General features: G+C 40.0%; 1 protein-coding gene across 3 annotated transcripts in view; it reads right to left on the bottom strand.

The window, feature by feature from the left end:
• Positions 1 to 12,466: 12,466 nt before the first annotated feature.
• Positions 12,467 to 21,930, bottom strand: part of cep57l1 (centrosomal protein 57, like 1) — a 38,651-nt gene continuing 29,187 nt past the window's right edge. For 2 of the 3 annotated variants that reach the window (XM_052024987.1, XM_052024988.1), the window contains exons 8-11: positions 21,619 to 21,696; positions 17,991 to 18,256; positions 14,250 to 14,394; positions 12,509 to 12,978 (exon numbers count right to left, since the gene is read on the bottom strand). In XM_052024987.1, the coding sequence (XP_051880947.1) occupies positions 12,757 to 12,978; positions 14,250 to 14,394; positions 17,991 to 18,256; positions 21,619 to 21,696 (711 nt within the window). In that variant the 3' untranslated portion in view covers positions 12,509 to 12,756. Of the gene's footprint in view, positions 12,979 to 14,249; positions 14,395 to 17,990; positions 18,257 to 21,618; positions 21,697 to 21,930 lie in introns of all 3 variants that reach the window. The other variant, XM_052024989.1, reaches the window with a different exon arrangement.

Here is a 21,930-nt window from a genome sequence, read left to right as displayed (position 1 = left end):
AGAAACTGTCTGACCTATTGAGTATTTCCAGCATTTTCTGTTTTGATTTCTCATTTCCAGTATCTACAATTCACTTTTGTTTCCCAACCAACTCTATTTCATGAGATGAATAAATATTTCACTAACAAGTGGTTCTGACCACATCAGAAAAATTCAAATTTAGTTTACATAATTCCATTTTGCTATCTGGCCACTTTTCTGATAAAACAAAATATCTTTTTCAGAAGATGTCCCGCACACTCAACCCTCAGGAGTTGTCGTCCCTACTGCTCCCCCACACTCATTCATCAGGAGAAGCTGGATAGATGACTTGGGTAACCTTTCTTTTCCTGAGATGCACTACTCACCCACTTAACAACAATTTACATATTGCATTTATACATTACTGTTAATGTAGGAAAATACCCCAGATGCTGACAGACATCATCAGTCACAAACAACTGCTAAGGCAGTGGAACAGGTATTACTATCAGCGTTCAAAAGCTGGGTGAAAGAGGAGAATTTAAAGAGCCCTGTAAATGGAGAGGGAAGCGTGGAGTCTGACAGCTTTAAGTAATGATCCATGCACTCTGTTGATCAACAGCTTAAGTATTTCCCATTGTTTTCTATATCACTGTTTACCAATATTGTTGCGCATTTAAGCCTCCCAAGGTCAGCCCTTGGTCCTTCAAAAATCAGCTGCACGCCAATCTATAAAATTTGGTTTTTGGCATACTTATGACCTCTACTTTCAGCTTAAAGTGCATTATAGAGGTTTCATCTGCTATAAGTTTGATTAGTTTATTTAATATATTCTCTTTTTCTATTTTAAATGCAGTTATTTCATTACTCATCTCATCTAGTGTTATATTCATCTATTCTATCTTCCAAGTAAATGCTCAAGTGAAATAAAAATTCAGCATTTCTGTCAGTTTCTTATTTTTGAATTGATGTGTTTAAGATATTTTACCTCTTTGTGCTATGTCCTCTTATAATTTAATTTCATAGTTCCTGTTCACCTTGCTATTACATTTTTCTGATCTTCATATTCTCTCTTATCATGCACTCCTCTGTTGTCTGCCTATTCTACCTATGCCTCTTTCCTCACCTTCAATTATCCCCTTATGTCTTTCATCATCCATAAAGTCTCAGAAGTGTTTAGTTTGTTCTTTCCTTCCAGAAGAATACATTTTTCCTGTACCTTTTTGAACACTGTTTTAAGTGTTTCCTGTTGTTCTATATTATTGTTTGCCAATATTGTGGCCCATTTAACCTTCCCAAGTTCTATCTCTGCCCCTCAAAATCAACCATCCCTTAATCACTTAACTGTTGTTTGTCATACTTAACTTACTAATCACACTTCCTACATTCATATCCAAATCACAATGGCAGTTGGAACTTAAACCTGATAAGTGTGAGGATGTGCAATGGAATTTAATCTCGATAAGTGTGATTGCACTGGAGCAGGGTGTAGAGGTGCCTCGGAGGAGCATTTCAGTATGAGGTGTTCCAAAACTAGAGTGCATAGGTTTAGATTAAGTGGTAGGAAGTTTAGTGGGGATCTCTGTGGTACACGACTAGTCACAGGTTTCCAACCACAACAAAACCCTCTACCATTTACTTGTGAGTGTTTGAAAACATTACGTTACCTGGTGGAGGAGAAGAGGTAAACTATTGGCTGTGTACTCTGGTTTCAGGCAGCTCTCCAGCTCTCTTTGCATAACATCTGCTTGAATTAAAAGTGGTTTTGCTTCAGCCACCTACCAAATAAAGCAAAAAAAAAATGAAAATACAACTATTTTCAGAAAATAGTTCAGGATTTCCAAAAGATATTGAGACTCTGAACCTCTTCCAATTTGTTTGTTGCAGCACACCTCTATGTTACCAGCCCTCAGTTCTAGCCTTCTAAATACCATGAACAAACAGCAATCTATCTACACATTAAGATGTCTGGTGGTGGTGCACACTTGAATCCATGTTTGTGTCAACATTCCCCATCACTCACCCATTCTGAATTTTTTTTTAAATCTATCATGGCTTTTGCCAATGTAAATTTGTCACTCTTGTGATTGCACGATCTGATCATCTTCTCTCTGCAAATCATTCAAACCCCTTTTGAAATCATGTCGGGTGACAATATTTTTTCCAGTTAGTATACTTCAAAATATCCAATAAACAGGTTAAACAGAAGCCTTGCAACAACATGATTAAATATCTCTTTTTTTTTCTTTTTTTTTGTGATTCAGATCCTAAATGTCTCTGCATGGAACAATGGAATACTGATGCTATAGAATCTACCAAGCTATGGACATTAATCATGACAGCTGTTTTGCAATATATTAAACACAACAATCAATTTGGTGATTAATGCTGTAGAAAGTTCTCTGATATTTAAAAATTCCAAGTCCTTAAATATCTACATTTATTTTAAGAATAAATTTTATATATATTTATACAAATACATGTATTTATTTATTATGCAAGCTTTCCTTACTTTTTGCTTTTGCTTTTAAACCTTACAGATTTTAAGTCCAGGCCCACATGCAACAGCCCCTAGCTAGGTAGAAATGTGGGGAAATCACATCCTAGTCTCTGCTCATCAGTTCTTGAAGACATGTTTTAGCTTTCAAAGCACATATAAAGCTCTGTGTTTCCCACATTATCACACCCTGCATGTGGAAAAGTACCTGCCTTCTGCTTCACCCACCTGCCTGCTGTTGTCAGCCCAGTGGAGGCAGACAACCTGCTGAGTGAGGAACTATTGGCATAGACCCACATTCCACCACTCCTTGGTACTCTGTTCACTCCCCCAGCATGTTGTTCCACCCATCTCTGATATTCCTTATTGTCTTCAACTCTTTTTGAACCAGAAAACATTGTCCACAAAAACTACCTGTTTTCCTAGAACTAAGATACCTCTTCGTATATCTGCAGAGCTAGAAATCTGAAATAAAACACAAAATGCTGAACTTGAAAGGTTAACCCTGTTCCTCTCTCCACAACTGTTGCCCAACCTGCATTGTATTTCCAGCATTTTCTGTTTTGTTACACACCTTCATGGAGATGTTAACCAAGCAAAAATCTCAGGAACTACCTCATGGCAAAGGCAGACGTGAAACTCACCATCACCTTCACACATCAGCACAGCTTTTGGGCTTCTGAGGAATTTGAAGATCGAGACATCAGACCTTGGCACAAAACTGCTCCACTGGGCAGCAGTAATCTCTGTCCTTTGTGCTTCTGAGATCTGGACTACTTACAGTGAGGTACTGGAAAGATATCACTAACTCTACTTTCACAAAATCCTTGAAATGCACTGGAAGAATAAGCGAACCTACATCACTGTCCTTTTCCAGGGCAACACCCTCAGCATTGAGGCCTTAAGTTACTCTCCAACAGCTTCATTAGACAGTCATGTTACTCACATGACTAACACCAGACTCCCGAAACAGACACTCTATCACAAGCTCTGCCAGAGCAAAAGATTACCAAATCGACAGAGGAGATGATTCAAGGATATTTCAAAGCCTCCTTAAAAAAAAAGAGCAATATCCCCACTAACTCTGGGCATCCCTGGCCTGTGTCCATTCAAGGCAGAGAAAGAGCATTTGGGGTGGTATTAAGAACCTTGAATCCATGTATCAGGAGCACACAGAAGCCCTGCTTATGTTGCAGAAGGATCGCACCACACCATAACCTACCCCATCAGGCACCTCCTGCTGCATCTGTGGAAGAGTCTGCAGTTGTACATTGGCCTCATCAGTCACCCGAAGACCCATAAAACTGGAGCGGAAGCATCATACTCGGGAATTAGCATACCTTGCATGCGATAAAATGCCTACCTTCTGCTACCACCATCTCCCTCCACTTGTCAGCCCAGTCTGCTTCACCCCTTGAAAGGTTTCTGACTTTGTCAGTTTTTAAAATGCAAAATAAAATGTCAATAACATTCCTCTATAATGAATAAGCTGATTGCATAGTTTCCTGATCATTAACTTCTCATTATCATTAACAGGTTTTCATTAGAATCTCTAATTCTTCAGAGGGGCTTTTAGACCAATTCTTTCCACGGCACCAGGACAGGCTCTGGTGAAACAGAAGAAACACATCTAACACGATTGAGAAAACTCCGATGATTTTACTGGATAGAAAATTGAAACCACCCGGAGCAAGAGAATGGTTGGGAATATCAAGATGAAGAACTGCATCTTTGTTCAGGAGAAGACGACAGTGGACAGGATTGTATAGAAGGTTGAAGACTAACACCTTGAAAAGAGCCACTGGAGATTGTGGGCACTGGGCTCTTCATCAACACAAGGCTGCTTGTTGCCCATTTTTCCTACAATACCAAAACCCGGTAAGGCCCAGTATTGCCAGGTTCTGCTCCCAGACTGAGTTCAAAATTTCTGATATTTTACCTGCAACCCTTTCTTTAGAAGCAGTTCTCGTTCCTTTCTGAAATAAGAAATATCCTTTGGTATGCCAATGGAACTGAAAAATACATAACATGTAAATAAATAAAAATTGTCAACCTGAAAGTAGGAAGGATGTTCTATTGTGCAATGGAAAGGGTGTTACAATGTTTAACATTAATTTTGTTTTATGTTTATTTTTATTGCTTACTTGAAACATAAACATTAATGATTTCCTTTGAATTTTACACAAAGTTTTCACTTATTATAGTCAAAAGAATCTGTTAATTCCTGACGTTTTTATTATTATTGCCATGAAAGCTCTGAATCTGAAGCCAGCAGCAATTGTTCAGTCTCCTGAAGAACAAAATATTTTAATTACTACGGCTTTAACCAGCTTATTCAGAGGAATATTCTGTACTCACATGCTGAGTGCTTTCTCCTAAAGTTAGAAACACATTTTTTTTTTAAGAATAAAAAAAATTGTAGTGATCTTTGTAACTATATGAGGCTTGGCAAGTCTGTAACTTTAGACTCATCTGGATTTAAACCAAAGTGATTTGACTCTATGATCTCCAAGGAGGCTCAATTCACTTTGTCAGAATCAATTTAACCTTAACTCCAAATTAATACTATACTAGACTACTGGCTCAAAGTTTGAATTATTCCACAATGATGTTTTCTTTTAATCTATTCCTCAGAATGTCACTGCCAAGGTCATCACTAGTCACCTATCTCTGCTTATCCTTGAGAAGGTGGTGATGAGCCAACTTTGTGAACTACTGCATCCCTTATGCTGAAGGTATTTCCATAATGCTGCCAGAGGCAGTTCTAGAATTTAGACTCTATGATGAGCAAATGGTGATACATTTCCAAATAAGATAAGATATATTTATCAGTCACGTGTACATCAAAACACACAGTGAAATACATCTCTAGCATGGAGTGTTCTAGGGGCAGCCCACAAGTGTCACCACGCTTCCGGCGCCAACATAGCATGCCTACAACTTCCTAACCCGTATGTCTTTGGAATGTGGGAGGAAACCGGAGCACCCGGAGGTAGAGACACTGCAATTTGGAGGGGAACCTGTGTGTGGTGGTGGAGATTTTTATAGTAATGTTCACAGGTTTTGGAGATGCTGTCAGGTGATAAACTATGCTTTCCTACTGTTACACCAATGAACTACTCTACATTCTGCCATATCATGGTGAAAAGCATTCATACACCATAGCAACTTTCTTTTACAACTTCAACATGATGCAGGGTAGGATTTTTTTCTAATTATGTTAGGGTATAAAACCTGTTTTATTGTACTCTTTCCTTTATATAATCTACAATGTATGTCTAAATTTAAAACACTGTCAATGGGCCAATGTGTATTATTACTAAATATTACCTGAAGGGTCGTGTAGGTGTTCCATGTAATATTCCATTTTCCTCGATCTCCAGCTTCAGTTCTGCCAGATCTGCTGCCAGCTGATTCTCCAAGATCTGGATCTTTGGACTATCAGAAAATTTATACGTTTCACCCATTGTTGACAGCTGTTAATCAATTGAAATTAAATCAGAATTGGAATGTATTACCACTGAGGGAATAATATATTTGTTTTAATTACTAATTACTTAGCACCAATTACAGCAGTCATCATTCATATGTTTAGCTGAAAAATAACTTTTACTCAGCAAGAACTCATTACTTAAATGTGGCATAATGATTAAGCACAAGCATTACAATGAATTGACTTTGAATTTTGATTTGATTTTGGACCAAATTTTTCAAGTTCTATTGACAATTCTTTGGATAGGGAAACAGTTTATGCCCACATGCATATTGAGCTGAAAACTGGCAAGGAACATTCCCGCAAAGGCCACCTTTAATATAAGAAAGTCTAATCACCTCCACTTTACGTTCAATAACGTGACCATTCCCAAACCTTCACTAAAAAATTTCCATTAAAAAAATTCCATTAAAATCCCTGAACTACTACTTCAAGAGCAGTGTTGGAGAGCATAGCATGGACAACAGCTATTAAAGAACGCAAGACAGTATTGCCTTCTCAAGAACCATTGGCGATGGGCAATAAATGCTGTCCTTGCCAACAATACCCACATCTGCTGAATGCATCATAAAATCCTAATGCTGTTGTCTCCCTAGACCTATAGGCTAGTCCTACACCCCAAGACCCAGCACATTTACTTACAGTCCTGTTTCAAGTTATTCATAGCGAACTTGCATTTGTAGTTCTTTCAAATTGTTCTTATTCTCAGTGCATTTGTATATTTCGGCTAAACACTCATCTAACCTGTTCTGATAAAAGGTCATTGAGCCGTGATATTAACTCTTTATTTGCACTCTCAACGGGTGCTGTCCGACCTGCTGAATGTTTACAGCGCTTTCTATTCTTGTTTCTTGGTTTGACATCTCCCCACAAGTTGCTGCTTCTGCCAGCACAACACTCCAAGGATTCTGTCCTGAGCGTCGCCTTCTACACCCCTGACCCTGGCCTTGGATTGAAAACCTATTGCCCCAAAGACAAGAGGGCTGCTGACGGCCAGGCCTACATCTTGAACTGTCCCGCCTATGGCTCATTTCTAATATAACCATGCTCAAAATAGAATCAATTCTGCACGACCCAGCAACACACGAACCGAGAACCAACGTATTTCAACAAGGTTGTAGTGACTATTTAAAAATGGATTTTTTAAAGGGTTTTTTTACTTCAATTGTTACGCAAGACATTTCCACGTTAATGTAAAACTTTTTAAATCGCTGCGTTCAAATAGCCGGACACTCAGGAGCTTATTTAGTTTGGTAACTCTGAGATTCTACCTGTGGCGGTGGGTTCGGTGCCAATCCCTGCCCAATGAAGCAAACAGCCCCGTCATTTAAGATTAAAAGCCCTTTGTTGAGCAGCAACATGGGTCTGCGTTTAATAAATTGCAAAACGGCATTTTAATTTGTATTGTTCTTATTAGAAAATACCTAGAAGTGTTTCTAAAGCATTTCCCCACCTGGACGAACGCCGAGTCACCCGGGCATGAAATTTCCACCAACAAATGTGACCAGGGGTATTAATGAGCCATGTGCAGGGCGGGGGAGTGGGGAGGGTGTGAAGTCACCAGGGCAACAGGACAAACATTCTCAATGGCCCAATCTTCTCTCTCACTTTATGCGCTCGAATCTTTCATATCGTTTCCACGCCGTCTCATTCTCTAACACCCTTCGCGCAATTTAGTTGACTTCCTCCTCCTCGGCGCTCATTTGTAGCTATAGAAACGCGGATAAGCTACACAAGCCTGGGCAGGTGATTCGCCAGTGCGGGTTTACAGCCGCTGAAACTGGAGGGCTGATACACCTTATGCGTCCATAAGGTGCATATCCATAGTGTAAAGGTAGTCTCCCTTTAAATTACACCAACTTCCTTTCATAACCATGCAGTGATTTCCAGACAAAAGTCAACCTATTAAACAAAAAAAAACTGCTTCATTGCTTGGGTGAAATGTGAAAATCAATAATTTATCTGCTTCAGATTGGAGCAGATAAATTACATTAATTTTTTTTATTCCAGAGTTTGCACTTGCATTTGCAGTCTCTTGTGTCTCTGTAATATATCTCCCCTTTTCTTTCATGAGGTCTGTGAGATAGAACATCAGATTCATGGCCTCCATCCAAACTAATATAACTGCTTGTCAGAATCCATTTGTGGATGACTAAAGATTTCTCCCTCATAAATATTGGAAAGGTTATAACAAAAGTCTCCTGTTCCTGTCATATACTCAGTTCCATAAACCCCAGCCACTTTGTCAGACTCAACCAGAGGTTAATTTGACTCTGTAGTGAACTTCTGAACCCATATCCAGTATCAAGTCCATCTACTGCCACCTACAGAGCAACTCCAACCTTCATTATACTTCAACTGCTTTTCTTTATCCTTTTACAGGATGTCAGTATCATTGGCAAAAGCCAGCATTATCGCTCAACCCTAATTGCTCTTGAACTGGGCGCAGACCATGTGTTGAATGTACTCACTCAATGCTGTTAGATACAGTTCTAGGATTTTGAACCAGCTTTAATGAAGAATCAGTGATTCATTTCCAGGTATAGCTGATGGGTGACTTGAAGGAGAACATGCAAATGGTGATGCTCCCATTTCTCTATTGCCCATGTCCTCCTAGATATTGGTATGAACAATGCAATCATCTACACATATCCCCACTTCTGACCTTTTGGGAACATGAAGAACTAGGTCTGGGACACTGTTCTGATGAACATTTGCAACAGTAGGGAAAAATAAATTTCTTCACTCGGGATGGTGAATCTTTGGAGTCTGCTGTCTAAAAGGTCTGTGGAGGCTCAGTTATTGAAAAGTTTCATAGAAACAGAAAATAGAAGCAGGAGTAGGCCATCTGGCCCTTAGAGCCTGCTCTGCTATTCAATAATCATGGTTGGTCATCCAAATTCGGTACCCTGTTCCTGCTTTCTCCCCAAGTCCCTTGATCCTTTTAGCTGGAAGAATATATTCTTTCTCGAATATATTTAATGATTTGGCTTCAACAATTTTGTGTGGTAGAGAATTCCACAGTTTCATCTCTGTCTGGGTGAAAATATTTCACCAGATCAGTCACCCACTGTGATGGCTGGTCCATGATTCCCTGGCCATCACATCAGGAACATCTTTCTTGCATCTAGGATGATCACTCCCCTTTGAATTTTGTAAGTTTCTATGAGAACCCCTCTCATTTTTCCAAACTTTAGAGAATATAAGCCTAATTGATCCAATTATTTATTTACTTTAAAAATAATCATCTCAGGAATCAGCCTGGTGAACCTTCCCTGCACCCCTTCCAATAGCAAGGTCATCCTTACTCAGATAAGGAGACTAAAACTGCACAGAATACTCTAGGAATGGTCTCACCAAGGATTTGCATAATTACAGCAAGATATTCTTGCTCCTGTACTCAAATTCTCTTGTTATGAAGAACATACTTTCAGCAGCTGGTGCAAAAGGACACCTAGGCATGTTGCACCTCCCCCATTTCTCAATCTACCTTTGTTCAGATAATAGTCTACCTTCATGTTTTGCCACGAAAGTTGATAGCCTCATAGTTACACTGTATCTGCCAATATTTTCCCACTCACTCAACCTGCCCAAATCACACTGGAGCCACTCTGCATCCTTCTCACAGCTCACACTTCTCCTCAGCTTTGTGTCATCTACAAACTTAGATATATTACATTTAATTTTCTCATCTAAATCATTATTATTATTATGAATAGTTGTCGTGCCAGGACTGGTCCCTGTGGTACCCCACCAGTCATTGCCTACCGCTCAGCAAAAGATCTTTTTATTCCAACATGTACAATGACCATTGGCTCTTCTTCACCCTCCCCCTTCAGAATGTCCTGCAGCAGCTCCAAGAAATTCTTGACCCTCAAACCAGGGAAACACATGTCATCCTGGAGTTTCATTTGCAGCTAAAGAAGATTTTATCTGCTCTCCTTACAATTGAATGCCCTATCACTAGATTGTATTTTTCCTTCTCTTCTGTGCAGCTGAAACACTGATGGTGCCACAAAATTGGCTGTTGTTGCTTTCCCATGAAAGGCCATTTCCCCCAAACAGTATCCAACATGATATATCTGTTGGTGTCCACAAGGGGACTCCTGTACTGCCCACCTGTGCCTATTCCTCAGCCTGGCAGTCACCAATCCCTATTCTGCCTGCACAGCCACTACTTGCTAAACATGCTATCCATGATGTCCTCAGCATTGTGGATGCACCAGACTCAATCTATCCACAGCTCCAGTCAGTAGCTGCAGGTGGAGATCCTTTCTACACACATGGTCACTAGGGAGGCTATTTCCCACATAGCACAGGAGCTCCCCTGCCATGAATTACTCTTGGATCAATCTCTGTAGTTACTTCCTTTAAGTCACAGCACTGATCTTGCTAGGGAGCTTATTCTATTTCAAATATTACTTACTGCAATATAGAGTCCCTACCTTTACTTCAAAGAATGGAACAGGTAGACTTCTTTTAACCCTTTACCTCCCTTTGCAACATGTCAATTTTTGAACAGTTTCAGCATTTGTGGATCTTCTGTGCTGTCCCTGTGAGCATGTGAAAAAGGAGGCCTTGCCTCACTCTTTCAAACCTCTGGCAGAAATTGCAGGATTGTTGGATGTTAAAGAATCGGGGGAATATGGGGTTAGTACAATAAAGGGGCACAGAGTAAGAGATCAGCCTTGAGTTTATTCACTGCCATAGCAGGAGCAGGGAGCTGAATGACCCTCTTGATCATATTTTTTTATATATATTCCAGTACTCTAAACTAACCCTTATCTGTGTCTTCCTTACCTCCAGGCTCTAACATTCTGATATGAAACTACCACAGGTGTTGGAGTTCTGTCTCCAATGTCTGTGGTGTTCACTCTGTCTGTTGATCCACAGATGGTGATGAATGGGAAATAGTAAGATCAAGCACCATCTATAAAAATACTCATCAAAAACTGCTGCCTGTATTGTAAATCTTAATAATTCCCTCTCACTCAACAGCTTTTCTACTTTCTGACCTGCATTAGCTGGCAAGGTCTTGATTTTAAGTTTCTCTTCAAGTTCAATTCCCTCAATAGGATTACACTCCCAGTTTTTGTAAACTGACTAACAACAAGCACTAAATTTTTCAGGGGGAGAGGGTGTGACTTCAATCAGACAAGTATAGCCCACTAAAGTAGTCCACTAATTTAGTGCTTCACAATTATGTTCCATCTTTAAATATCAAAACATTCTTACCAAATTATTAGTATAATCTACATCACATTAAATAACTGAAGAGGATATGAGATTTCTACTTGTTAAACAGGTTTTCTCAGCCTATGCAATTCCTGTGGCTTAAGTATGGAGGAAGCCTATTTGGAACAAGATTTTCCCTTGATCACACAATCATCATCAATTAGGCATACAAAGATTGAAAATAGTTATTTTAATTAGTTGGATCTGGGAGCAGTTGCAGAATCCTATTCAGAGAATTTAGGGCACATGATTTGTTCAAATAAGCCTGGAAAAGCTAATGCAGTTCCACACAGTGTACACTTGAAACAGCGATGAGAAGAAGATTGAAAATAAGGATTCCAATAATTGTAAAATCCAAAATAAAAGCAATGTTTTGTAACCATGCCTGAGCACTTCACAGCAAATTAACTTTGAAGTTTTACTGTTGTTTTATGAAAAGTTAATTTGTGCCTACAGGGCTCCATAAACTAACAGCAGTGAGATAAGTGACCAGTTAATTTATTTTGATGTTGGTCGAGGGATGTCACAGTTGTTTGTCCAAACAATGCCATTGTTTTTTTTTTAAAAATACACATTTATTATGGTACAGACAGAGATCATTCAGCACCAAGTCCATTCTGGCTCTTAGCAGAACAATCTGTTGGTCCTATTCTCCTTCCCCATTCCCTGTAGGTGTGCAACTTGATTTCTCTCACATGTCCATTAACTCCCCTTCAGTGTAGGTAAGTGGCAAAAAGAACCAATAGGGGCAACTTACAGAACCCAATTAAATTTTTTTTTTTAAAATTGGGGGGTGGGTCAAGAACTGGAGCACGGAGCACTGAGCACAAATCACAGAAGAACACACAAACTTAGCACAGATAACACCCAAAAAAAAAGCAGATGGAATTTACATTTTATCTGAAATAGGGCACTGGAATCATGGCACTCAACTACTCTCTAAAGGTTATGCACTCAAATTGCAGAGTAGAAACAGAACCCAGGACTTTGTGATGCAACAGCACTGGCACCAAGCCAAATTGGGCTAAATATTCCCACCACATTTGCTAAGGCATTCGAAAATCTAAACCACATCTTCCTTTCCCCCTTACTATTTAAATAAACTGATAAATGTGCGCCCAAAATCTAAATTAGGTTTGCATCCTCTCTAGTCCCTGTCCTCTGTATTTATAGCAAATTTTGGACAAGAAAATGTGTCACCCAGATTGCATGAGTGCACAATTTAAAAAAAGGGGGCAAATTAAGTAGATAAGCAGGCAAAAGAGATAAAGAGACAAAGTAGGCTCTAAAAAGCTTTTATTAGTGTGGATAAACAAGTAACACATATACAAAACATTCAGCAACCTAGTGCCAACAAGAATATTGGAACAAATGTGCATAGTAAGTCGTTTTGATTGTAGATTAAAAATGTAAAAATGCAACATGAAACATCAAATCAGTATCTGCAGTATTTAAAGTCAAATTTCAGAGCAACAAGAGTCTTGTCAAAAAAAACAATAAAATGTACAGATTCACAGGTCTACTCTATAGCAATTATTCAAACTCAAAGTGAATTTACAAGTTCCTGTGATCACTGATCCCATACAATGTCATTTTTCCTTAGGGTCAACTGCAGCTTCTGTGCATTCCTAAGCAACTGAAGGCTTTCTTTTCCTTTCTTCCCCAGAGCAGTATTTGTCTTTACTGATGCATTAGGGGTAACTTCTTTTATTTCATCTAAAGCTTTTGATCGTTTCTTTGTTTCAGCCATCTGTTTTCTCATCTTTTTCGCTTTCAGGTTCAATTTTTCAACCTTTTAAGAAAGACAATTGCCAAAAAGTTACATTTTTTGCCTGCTCATTTAGATATTTGATTCAGAGATATTGAAAACCAATGTGTAAAAAATTAAATTCTTGCAACAAAGATTAAATTTAAAAAACGCTAACATACGATTTGCAATATTTGAGGTTAAATTTAAACTTTGGAACAGAGGAAAGCACACTCAAGTCGTATGAATGCGAATTTTAAATTGTTGCACATTGGTTGTGGCTTTGTAATGATCAAGAATGTACAACATAACAGAGGTTAACAGGTTCTGTACAAGAGAAACAAAGGACTGCCGATGCTGGAATCTAGATGAAGAAAACAAGATGCTGGAGGAACTCAGCAGGCCAAGCAGCATCTGTGGAGAAAAGCAGGCGGTCAACGTTTCAGGTCAGGACCTTTCTTCAGGACTGAAGATAGGAAATGGGGAAGCCCAATATATGGGGGGGGGGGGGGGGGGGGGGGTGGAAACAGAGCAGTGATAGGTGGACAAAAGAGGGGAGGTGGGGTGGACACAATGTGGTGATAGGTAGATGCAGGCAAGAGATAGTGATAGGCAGATACCAGGTGTGGGTGGGGGTAGGGGAGAGCTGATCCACCATAGAATGGGTCAAAGGTATGGAGGCAGGCAGCATGGTGGCAAGACAGAAAATGGGGTGTTGTTCCTCCAGTTCTGTTCTGTTGGGTAGCCTCAAACTGGCTTCACATCTCCTGCAACTAATGTTTATTCCTTCCACCAGTAGCTGCACTGTGTATCACCTCTAACATACATTGCAGATTTTTACTTCAGTGATCTCAAAAGCACTGCCACAACCTGCAGTACCTATCATAATGGAAGACAAAGGCCTCAAGTTCATGGCAATACCACCATCTGCCAGTTCCCCACCAAGTCAAACACCATCCTGACTTGGAAATATAAAATCGCTATTCCTTCATTATCACTATCTAAATACTGGAACTCCCTACTCAAAAACATTGTGGGAATACCTTCAGGAGGACTACAAAAGTTCAAGGCAATGGCTCACTACCACATTTTCAGTGAAATTAGGGAGAAGCAATTATTGCTGGCATCCACTCCCAGATCCCAAAAAGAAAGCTGGCCTCCTTTTCAGAGGGGAAGTATAAATTCACAGAATTTCATGGTGATATTTTATTTTTCCCCAAATTTGAAGTAACCTATTGCTCTTCATTTGCTCTCTAGGTTGATTTTTGGAGGGGTGTTGGGAAAGCAGAGAGAGGAAAACAAAATCTGGCACTCACGTGATCCTGGTGTTTTTTGAGTTTAGAAATTTGTTCCCCTTTCTTCTCCATCCGTTTCACTAGACAGTCCAGTTCACGTTCCAAATCTTCACGGACATTTATATTTTTGGTACCTTGTATTTGTTTCAGCAAGTCCTGGTGCTCACTGTGAACAGAGGTATTTGCACAAATGAAGTCGTTTGCAAAAATGATTCTGCACACATCGCCAATTGTTTACTTCAATATTATCCATTTCTACCATCATCACCAAAACTCCTCCCCTTAACCAAGTCACCAAAAGTGACTTTTCTCCTCACTTGCTTAATCTTATAAAACAAAAAAATTATGAAAGCAAGTTGCATTATATATTGCACATAACATAATGAAACTTACAAAGTGATTTGTAGAAACATTATAAATCAAAAGTTGGTACTGTAGTACAAAATGAAGTAGCAAAGGGGAATAAAAGATTGGTCAAAAGATGCAAATTTTAAGAAGCAAAAAGGAAATAGCTAGCGAAGAGTAGGGAATTAGATAAGCACATGAATAGGTAGAGAATGGAGGTGTGCCAGCAGATGGGTTTAGTTTAACATCGTCGACTCAAACTCAAACAGGCTGAAGGGCCTGTTCCTGTGCTATACTGTTCTATGTTCTATAGATCCTAGGGTATAGGCAGCAAAAGACAGTTGCCAATAGTGTGATGAAATTCAGCAATGTACAGCAGGCAGAATTAGAAGAGTGCTGAGAACATGATGAGCCTAAAAGGTACTAGCAAGGGCAAGGAGAAATCTGAAAACAAGCATGAATATGTATTTTTTAAAAAAAGGACAGTGCTAGGCTAAGTGATAAGATAGGACAGAGAGCACAGGGAGTGGTGCAAGTTACAGAGACAGACAGAACTTTGTAACAGCCCAACTTTGAATAGCAATGGAATAATCAAATCTAGCAGTGAAGAATGATGAGGTTTTCAGCAGATGAACTAAAGCTTAGGCAGAGGCATGCAATATTGCTGAAGTGGAAATAAATCAATTCATCACTTTGAACAGGCTTTTATTACTGTGTAGTTGCAAATCAAAACTCCCAAGGGATGATCAAATACTTGGTTCTGTTTGTAGTAGTGAAGCAAAGCAAAATATCAATTGGATCATATTATAATGCCTGAAACTACCTAAATATGTTATGTTGAGGTTATTGCAATAAAATGTTGCAACTATGTCTTTTGCTGCCTGTACCCTATGATCTATAATTAACAGAACATAGAACAGTACAGCACAGGAACAGGGCCTTCAGCCCACTACTTCTGTGCTGACGAATTTAGTTCTTGGGCCCAAGAACTAAATTTACCACATACTTCAAGTCAGTGTCCTTTACAATTGAATTAAACAGAATTTTCAGCTCAGAAACAGGCTTCCCCCACCCCTGACAATTCTCAGTCAATATGATTTCCTTGTTCTGTAACTCTGATAATTGGGCACTCAATTGTTCAGAAAACCTGACAGTCTGGCACCCAGCTCACTCGTTAGTATGAAGCCACCCCAGGGGTCCAGAATGCAGGTGGAATGTGTGGCTGGAGAATGGCTGGGGCCAGGGTTCAGAACACCAGGGGTCAGGAATAGTGGTGGGTTTCTGGCTGGAATCAGGGTCCAGAGTGTTTGTGTATTTCCCACTCCCTTTAAACTCACTGGATACATTGGACAGTTCAATATACCACTGCATGACATGTAAAAAAGTGAGATAAAAGTGTGATCATTAATGGGAGTAACATCCAATAGACCAAAAAAAATCTGATAATCCAGTACCAAAATCCCAAGTGTGCCTGATTATCAGAGTTGTACCGTATCTTACATTTTGATTATGGACGTGGATTGTCCATATTCTCTTCACATCTACCCCACCATCCTATTTATAACCACTACCAAATATATTTTCTCTTAGTGCCTCTGCCTCCACATGATTGATATATCAAGGGCACTCAAGGGATACAAGCTTAGTATAGCCTGTAGAGTGAGGAAGGTAATGAGGAATGTTACTATTAACTTTATAAAATAATGCAATTTAAGGGTTTTTTTTCTAATTTAGTGATCCAAATAAAAAAGGTCTCATCTGCTTTGACACAAGAAAGCTCCTACCAACAGATTTGCCTACAGCCTACTTGCCATGGAGACCTCACCATGCTTCACCATCCAACCTAGGTAAGAAAGAACAAGGTTGATGGTTCTGGGAAGTGAATCCATTCAGCAAAACATTTCATATTTCTCTACAGACCCCACAAATATGAACAGAGCATGGACCCCTACAGCAACACTTTTTATTTAGAGTAGAGGAGGTAGGTGTATTCAAAGGAGCAGTTGTTCAATCTGAGATCAAGCTCATTCAGGTGGTGAAGGAAGGTTCTGGTGCAAGGGGACTGGGTGGGTCTCTATTCAAGGAAAAACCATAGGTCATCTTGGTGGGGCATGGAAACGAAGGGGTATTGGACATACATGGTGAAAATGAGGTACCTTAGATGTAGGCAGGAAGAGATAGAAGAAAGTGTGGGGAAAAAATAGTCGAAGTTTAATTTTAAGAATGTTTCATAATGCCAAATTGTACATTGATACCTTTCGAGATCAGGACATGATTGCTCTGGAGAGGATGCAGAGGAGATTTGCCAGGATGTTACTTGGGATAGAGTGTCTCAATATAAAGGGGAGACTGGATAGGCTGCATTTGTTTACCTTGGAGTGGAGAAGGTTGATGGCGGGGGGGGGGGGGGGGGGGGGGGGGGGCCAGATCAAATGGAGTTGCACAAAATCATGTGGCGCATGGACAGTAGGAAAAAACTTTCCCCATAGCAAAAGGTATCTGTAACCCGAGGGCATAGTTCAAGGTAAGAAGCAAAAAAGGATGGTTGGAGTTTGAAATGCACTGCCTGAGAGGATAGTGGAAGCAGAGAATCTCACAACATTCAAGTGTCTAGTGAGGACTTGAATCGCCAAGGCTACGCACCAAATGCTGGTAAATGGGATTAATATAAATGGATATTTGATGGTTGGCAATGGACTGGGTTGGGAAAAAGGGACTGTTTCTATGCTGTATGACTCTATGACCATAATCAATTATAAAATAAGAGCATGTGAACTCAGCATTAGAAAAGAAACCACGCAAAACCACAGAACCATACAGCACAAAACAAGCCCTTCGGCCCACCATGTTGTTCCGTCCATCAAACCACCCTCACACTATCTAACCCTTTCCTCCCGCATATCCCTCTATCTCACATTCCTCCACGTGCCTATCCAACAAACTATCCATCCAAAACATTAACTAGAGTAGACAAAATGGAGTGACTAGAGATTAGACTGTGCAGTGTGAAAATAAAAACAGGTGGTGTAAAAATAATGAAGTCAGAACTGGACGTAGGGCAGGCACGGTAGCATAGCAGTTAGTGTAGCAATAGCATAATGCTATTACAGCACCAGCGACCCGGGTTCAATTCCAGCCGCTGTCTGTAAGGAGTTTGTACGTTCTCCCCGTGACTGCGTGGGTTTCCTCTGGGTGCTCCTGTTTCTCCCACATTCCAAAGATGTACAGGTTAGGAAGTTGTGGGCATGCTATGTTGGCGCCAGAAGCGTGGCGATGCTTGCAGGCTGGCGCCAGAACACTAGGCAAAAGATGTATTTCACTGTATGTTTTGATGTACGTGACTAATAAAGATATCTTATCTTACCTTCCCATGCAATTTGCCAAGCTTACCAGTGGAGAATTAGATTTCATACTTACAAGCTCATTTGACCCAGCTCATCCTGCAATGCCACAAGGATCTCTGAGAGTCCCTCAGTCAATGAAGAGGATGAGGGAGAGAATGGTACAAACTTCAAATCCTCATTCTTCACCCTGCCATTGTCACAAGTCACTTCCATTGAATTCTTAAGGGTCTGTTGACCAGGAAACTTCTGCCTTCCATCAGAAGTCATTGTGTTGTAATGCTTCATCAGGTGGAGGACATTCTGTACATTTGCTGCAACAGAGTGGCTGGAACTAATGGACTTGAACACAAAAAACAGAAAAAGAATAAATTACATTTCAAAAGTTGCAGCATTTTTCTTAACAAATTTTTAGTTTCTTTAGACTGGATTATATTTTGATAAGGTCAACATAAAAAAAAAATCAATTTTAAAAGGCAACATGGAGCTCCAAATCCATGTCAGCAAACATATCACACATGGCAAACACCCCAATGTCCATTTTAGTCTTAGCTGAGACAATACCAACAACTTAGTTGGAATTAAAATATTATTGTTACATGTACTGATATACAGTGAAAAATTTATTTTCACAAGCCATCCATACAGATTATTTTAAAACAGAAGTACACTGAGGTAGTACAAGGGAAAAACAATAACAGAATGCAGAACATAGTGTTACAGTCACAGAGAAAGGGCAGAGCTGGCAGACAATAAGGTGCAAGGCAATGATGAAGTGGATTGTGAGGTCAGGAGTTCATCTTTAACGTACAAGAGGTCCATTCAAGAGTCTTATAACAGCAGGATAGAAGCTGTCCTTGAGACTAGTGGTGCACGTTTTCAAGCTTTTGTATCTTCTGCCTGATGATTGGGGTGGGGGTGGGGGGGGCAGTGGGGAGAGAGGAGAATGTCTGGGGTGGGAGGGATCTTTGATTATTTTTGGCCACTTTTCCAAGACAGTGAGAAATGTATTCAGAATCTGTGGAGGGGAGGCTGATTTTCATGATGGACTGAACCATGTCCACAACTAATTTCTTGTGGTCTTGTGCAGAGCAGTTGCTATACCAAGCTGTGATGCATCCAGATAGGATGCTTCCTATGGTGTAACTTTTGCAATAAGTTACAGTTTGATAAAATTTTTACTTATTTATTCATTCATTTGATATGGTTGCACAGGCAAAGCCTGTACTTACTACCCATCAGCAATACCTAGATAGATATCTTTGTTGGTCACATGTATAATCGAAATGCACAGTGAAATGCATCTTTTGCGTAGAGTGTTCTGGGGGCAGCCCGCAAGTGTTGCCATGCTTCTGGCGCCAACATAGCATGCCCACAACTTCCTAACCTGTACATCTTTGGAATGTGGGAGGAAACCAGAGCACCTGGAGGAAATCCACGCAGACACAGGGAGAACGTACAAACTCCTTTCAAACAGTGGCGGGAATTGAACCTGGGTCGATGGCGCTGTAATAGCGTCACGCTAACCGCTACACTACCTATGGTGGTGATGCAGTTACCATGCCATGAAAGGACTGCCATAGTGCTGTTAGGTAGAGTTTTCTAGGATTTTGACCCAAGAAGGAATAGGCCATTTTTTTTTAAATCAAGGTGATGTGTGATAAGAGGGAACATGGGTTGTGTCACCCTAAATCTTCATTGCCCATGTCCTTCACAGACTAGAGGTGTTGTGGAAGAAGCTGCAATGCATCTTTGGATGGTTCACATTCAAGACGGTTTTGTCAGTGGCAAAGGCACTTAATCCAAGGTGGTGTACAGTGGGCTGCTTTGTTCCAGAAGGCATCAAGCTTCTTGCTTGTTGTTGTGGGTATCTGGGTGTGCAGAGAATATTTCATTACACTCCTGATTTATGCTTTGCAGCTCATGGAAGAGGAGTTAGGTGGCGATTACTTGTAAAATTCCTGCAATGGAGTTAGGATAACTAGCCTCCAATTACCAGAGACATCACTTTGCAGGGGATAATTCCAGTCAGACAAGAGATTTCCTATCAATCCCCAATTATTTCAAGTTGCAACAACTCTGTCATCATACTTGATCAAATACAGCCCTCAAAACGATAGTCATTCTCGCCTCAGTGGACATTTAAGAATCAACCCAAACTTCTGTGGATCTGATATCAAAAAAAAAAATCAGGACAGGCAAGGTCAGCAAGTTTCCTTCCCCAAAGGCAACTCACGAAACTGAGTTTAAAGACAATCCAGTGGTGACATGGTAAGCATAGGATGCAAAATACAGAATTGTTGTGAACATAGCAATATCAAAGTAGAAATCCACTGAAGGAACCTAACTTTGATTCCCTGCATCACAGAGCCTCCACTCTGAGAAATAGTCTCAGTATGCCAAAAGCTGCAGAAAAGATAATTTTTTAAAAAAAATCTCATCTTCCTCCTTTTAGAGAGCTGCATCTTTAAAACTTGTGGTGACAACACACGCAAGAACACTTCATTATTTGTTCTATTAATTGACAGCCGAAGTCCATCTGACAGCCTGACAGATGGAAGGAGATGGTATGTGAGAAGAGATGACCCCAGCACCTACATGTCCACATGCCAAATGGAGGATAGAATATCCTCGCTCACCTGTGGACCTTCGTCTGGGCTCCGATGGTTCTCCACAATTATTGTACCTGCCTTAACTTGGATCTTCCACTCCAAGTAGTTGTGGCTAATGTTTTCTCAGTTGTCGATGGGAATACTAAATTTCCCAAGACCTTGTTTAACTTTGTTCCTGCATCAGAGATTTGACTTTTTATTATAAAGTAGATTTTGGCTTTGACTCTGCTTTGCTTAGAGGGCAGTTCTGGAGTTAGCCATAGAGCACAAACTTTGTCAGGCAATCTTGAGGCATGTGCTCCATATGTTCCTGCAAGCAAATCTTACAAGGATAAAGCAAAGTTTGCAAGGAGAATAGGCTGGTTCTCTTGAGGATCTTGTTGACTTGTTGCTCCCAAGTGGCTCCAAAGAATTTTCTGAGACAGCTAAAAGGTAGAAGCTATCCCTGTTCCTGCTTGGAGAATGTGACCCACTTTTCCCAGTCTTAGTGAAGGAAATTTAAGACGTGTGACAGGCAGATACCTTTGTGTTCAAGGGTAACAGTTATTGTTCCAGATGTGAGATGAGTTTACCAAGTCTGAAAAGACTGATTTTTTGGGGGGGGCAAAAGGTCAAGTTAGCTGTTAAGCTACGCAAGTTGGGAAGGGTAAAGCCACAACAGCAGAGGTGATCCACATCTACCAGTGCTTCATTGATTTTGGAAGGTAGGTTGTTACTCCAATGTAAAAACTATGTTTTCAATCCAATTATCATGCAAAACTTGATGAATGCATCAGACAACTTTTTCCACTATGATTTACAATTAATCAGTCAAGAAGACACCTGCCAAAATATATACAAAAGCAATCTAAATTATCTCTATTTCCAATGGGTACCTCGTCAGTAGTTCTGCATTTCACAAAAACAAAAAGAAAACATGCTACATGAGCAAATATCAGGGAGTAACCCATTTCATACTGCTTGGAACAGTTCATTGGAGCTCTGATACCAATTTTATCTCTGAACACCTTCTACAGACTATATGACAATATCCATTGGGGTTTAGTTTATGTAAAAAAAATGCACACTCAAAACCTTGCTCATTAAACTCACTGTGCCGGCAACAAATGGAAATTCTACTTGTCCTGGCCAAAGACGAGGTGACTGACAGTTTTCCTTTTTCATCTCATTCTGCAAAATAATAGATTTCTTGTTAGATATAATTCAAAGGAATATTCATAGGCTGATTATTGGTTACAGAAGGCCTTTCAGGTGATTATTCTTATGTAGCATTTTGCGGCACCAACTTTAACCCCTTGACAGATCATTTGCACTTTGATGAATTAATGCAATCTTTTAGAAACTAAATCTTAGAGCATAGTTAGTCACAAGGAAAGCCCAATTACAGTTAGAGCCTATAATATG

The sequence above is a fragment of the Pristis pectinata genome, chromosome 10 (genome assembly GCF_009764475.1).
Source record: "Pristis pectinata isolate sPriPec2 chromosome 10, sPriPec2.1.pri, whole genome shotgun sequence".
Classification (NCBI taxonomy): domain Eukaryota; kingdom Metazoa; phylum Chordata; class Chondrichthyes; order Rhinopristiformes; family Pristidae; genus Pristis; species Pristis pectinata.
Note: the sequence above shows the minus strand (reverse complement) of the source record. Positions and strands in the feature narration are given on the sequence as shown.